At 43.9% G+C, this 3,423-nt stretch overlaps 1 gene segment (V, D, J or C); it reads right to left on the reverse strand.

Annotated features, from left to right (window-relative positions):
- Positions 1-1,998: 1,998 nt before the first annotated feature.
- On the reverse strand, positions 1,999-2,753 carry LOC116913636. The segment is given in 2 exon segments: positions 1,999-2,530; positions 2,638-2,753. Coding segments are annotated over 2 exon segments (411 nt in total).
- Positions 2,754-3,423: the final 670 nt, after the last annotated feature.

Consider the following 3,423-nt stretch of genomic DNA (forward strand, 5'->3'; position numbering starts at 1 on the left):
TCTTGTAGCTTTAAATGGGGACTCTCAGGAAGGACAGCCAGCCAGTCAGAGACTGATGCATGCAGGCACTCACGCAGACGTGCACGAAGGCAGGCATGCACTCACCCGCTCCTGAGGTAGGACTAAAGCTCGCACTGCCATCTTGGGGTCAGAGTTGTACTTGCTCAAAATCTCTGAGTGAGCTTTCTGTGGTTGTTTTTTGCTGTTGGAAATTTGGTGCCAGATGTAAATTCTTATGTATGTGAGTGTGCATGTCTGTATGTATAAAAACCACAGGAGGGTGTCTATAATAATTTATCTCAGGACTATGTAAGACAGTTAATATTTACTTTCCTCATCTGAAAATAGATCCCAAAGGATCTTTGAACGTTTAATAGAAATGATTCATGGTGAAAGCTAATGATAATGACAAGCCTCAGTTTAGTGCTCCCCTAAAATGCAAATGTCTTTAGAATGTGACTTTTACCTCTGCTCTATTTGCAACTATGTTACCAATTTCAAATGACGAATTTTGTCAAAAAGCAGGTACATTCAAATTCTGTGTATTAATTCTTTGACAATTTCATGTTAACACACAATGTGTTTCTGATTTAATATAAAATTCTCCTCTCACAGTAATGGCATGATTTTTGATCATTCCTCATTAGTTCAACAATGCTTTTCAAGACCTATGCTACCAAGTTGCCCATAAGAATCAGCAATTCTCTGTGCTCATAAATCACACACTAATGCAGGAATAGTTGAGTGTCTGGCACAGATACCGACAAGTGGAAAGTGCTGAAGGTTTTGAAAACTCCTTTCTTCAGGCGTCACATTCCTCAGTGAAAATGGAACTGTGAAATGTTTAGATATGTGAGGATTTACTGTATGTCTGAGATCTGATGCACAGAGACGATGAAAAATCTAAAGGAAACTGGAATAACCCTTTCATACAGGACATAGCAAATTTTTTAGGGGAGAATTACTAGAAGTAAAGACGGTGTGATCTCTGGTTTTGTGACAGCATGGACAGGCCATAGCACCTAGTTAATCTAACACTTGTCTAAATCTCACTGTGAAATAGTTGGGTCTCATGTGATCATTTTGAAGGATTTAAGAGAAAGATGATAGCTTGTCCCTGTGATTCAGGGAGGGAGGCAGAGGCAGAGGCAGAGGCAGAGGCAGAGGCAGAGGCAGAGGCAGAGGCAGAGGCAGAGGCAGAGGCAGAGGCAGAGGCAGAGGCAGAGGCAGAGGCAGAGGCAGAGGCAGAGGCAGAGGCAGAGGCAGAGGCAGAGGCAGAGGCAGAGGCAGAGGCAGAGGCAGAGGCAGAGGCAGAGGCAGAGGCAGAGGCAGAGGCAAGTATATCTCTGTGAGTTTGGGGCCAGTCTGGTTTACAAGTAGAGTTCCAGGACGGACAAGGCAACATAAAGAGACACTGCCTCAACTTTAAAAAGAAAGAAAAGAGAGAGAGAGAGAGGATGCAGTTTCCCATAAAATAGTAGAAACTCTGTCTTTGCACACTGAGTGTCCCCTTCAGCTCTCCAGGTTGTTGTTGCTCCTGAGTCCCTGACTGGTTTCCCTACTTATAGGACCCTTTCTTCCTATTGGGTTGCCTTGACAGCCTTGATGTGATGGTTATGTGCCTGGTCTCCTCACACTGTGTTTGGTTAATGTCACATGAGCCCTGCTCTTTTCTGAGGGGAGGTGGGGGTGTGGATCTGGGGGAGAGGAAGGTAGAGGGAGAAACTGAGAGGATGAGACGGAGGGAAAACTGTGGTTGGACTATAATATATGAGAGGATTATAACCATTTTCAGAAAAGAATTCCGCAGGCCTTTGTTAGGGAAGGATTGCTGCTCTCTCACATCTTTCCTTCCGGACTCTGTTTAGGTCATACTACCCAGACACCACTCTTTCCAGCACATTTGATTGTCTGAACATAGATGGAGTTTAAAATGTGGTAGACCATTTGCCTTGCTTGCGTGGGGCTCTGGGTTTGACCCAGCACTGCAGACAAATAACTTAAATGTGATACCACAATGACCCCGAGACTTGTTCGTTTCTCTAAGGATTTCTGAAGTTAATGTAGCCTGGCAGGAGGACACTTGTATGACTTTTCACCAACAGAGTTGATTTGGTCTCACACGGAAGGCCGTGCTGAAGTCAGGTGATTTCAGAGGCAGCTTCTCAGCAGCCAGACCACCTGTTGCCTCTCAGTTTGTGCTCAGCTCCCCCTGTGGTTTCTGCCACTGTGTCACCCAGAGCACAGTAGTACACGGCCGAGTCTGACGCTTGCACTGAGGCTTTCTGCAAGTGGAAGGACGTGGTTTCTTTATTGTACGTGGCTTCAAACCCTCTGCTGCTTCCCTTCTCGCCAGCCGTAATGACTTTCAGGAGGAGTTGTAGACTTTCTCCGGGGTATTGAAAGTACCAGAAAAGAGTAGGGTAACGTATGCTTGTGGCTGAATAAGTGCAATTTATTCTCAGGAATCCATTTTCTGAGATGGTCACTTGGCCTTCGGTTTGAGTCACGGAGTCTCCACGAGTCCTTCCTACAGTGCAGTGGAAGGAGAGAAAGAGAGAGGGAGATGAGCTCTGTGTCGCCTTGAAAATAATGGTCTTACATAACTCACTGCTGAAGACTTCTCTGTTTACTTACCGAGTAGGAGAAGTATCACAGCCACGAAGCCTGGAGAAGAGTCCATCTTTAGTGTCTTCTAGAAAGTGGTCTTGATGTTTTGCATGAAGAAGTGTTAACTCAGAGAAAGTGAGTCTTCTTAGATATAAATCACTCAGGCAATGAGCCTGTTCTATGAATCTGCGCCCCCTGGTGGACAGGAGCTGAACTGACCATGAATGTTACCTTGTGCCTTCTCCCTGATCCTATCCATAAGGCATATGCTAATCTTTTGGCCCTTTACATCTAAAGACAGCTATCATGGTATATCTCTGTGAATTTGGGGCCAACCTGGTTTACAAATACAGTTCCAGGACAGACAAGGCAACATAGAGAGACACTTGCAACTTTAAAAAGAAGGTTGTTTTACTTCAGATCACAGCTCTAAGCACACACACACAAATAACACAGAGCTTAGTATGTTCTTGTATCTACTGTGAGCCAAGCTGCAATCCAGGGAACTCCCATGAAAGTGCTTCGGGTTAAACTCACAGAAAGCAGTAAGAAGTCTCCTCATGCTGATGGATTCTGTTTTTCAGAACATGTAAAGGAGCTATTGACAATTTATAATTATTAAAGAATATAAAAATAATGAATGGTTTGGGATTCAAAGTCATTACTCAGTCATACTTTTTCTGTTCTAAAAGAACTATATAATAAGATTGACATCTTTCCACAGAAGTTTATCACATTGTATCATCCATATACAAGTACTAATTAATGTTTCAGAATCACTCACTGGAAAGGGGGATTGGGGATTTGGCTCAG

This window comes from Rattus rattus, chromosome 12 (assembly GCF_011064425.1).
Source record: "Rattus rattus isolate New Zealand chromosome 12, Rrattus_CSIRO_v1, whole genome shotgun sequence".
NCBI classification, from domain to species: domain Eukaryota; kingdom Metazoa; phylum Chordata; class Mammalia; order Rodentia; family Muridae; genus Rattus; species Rattus rattus.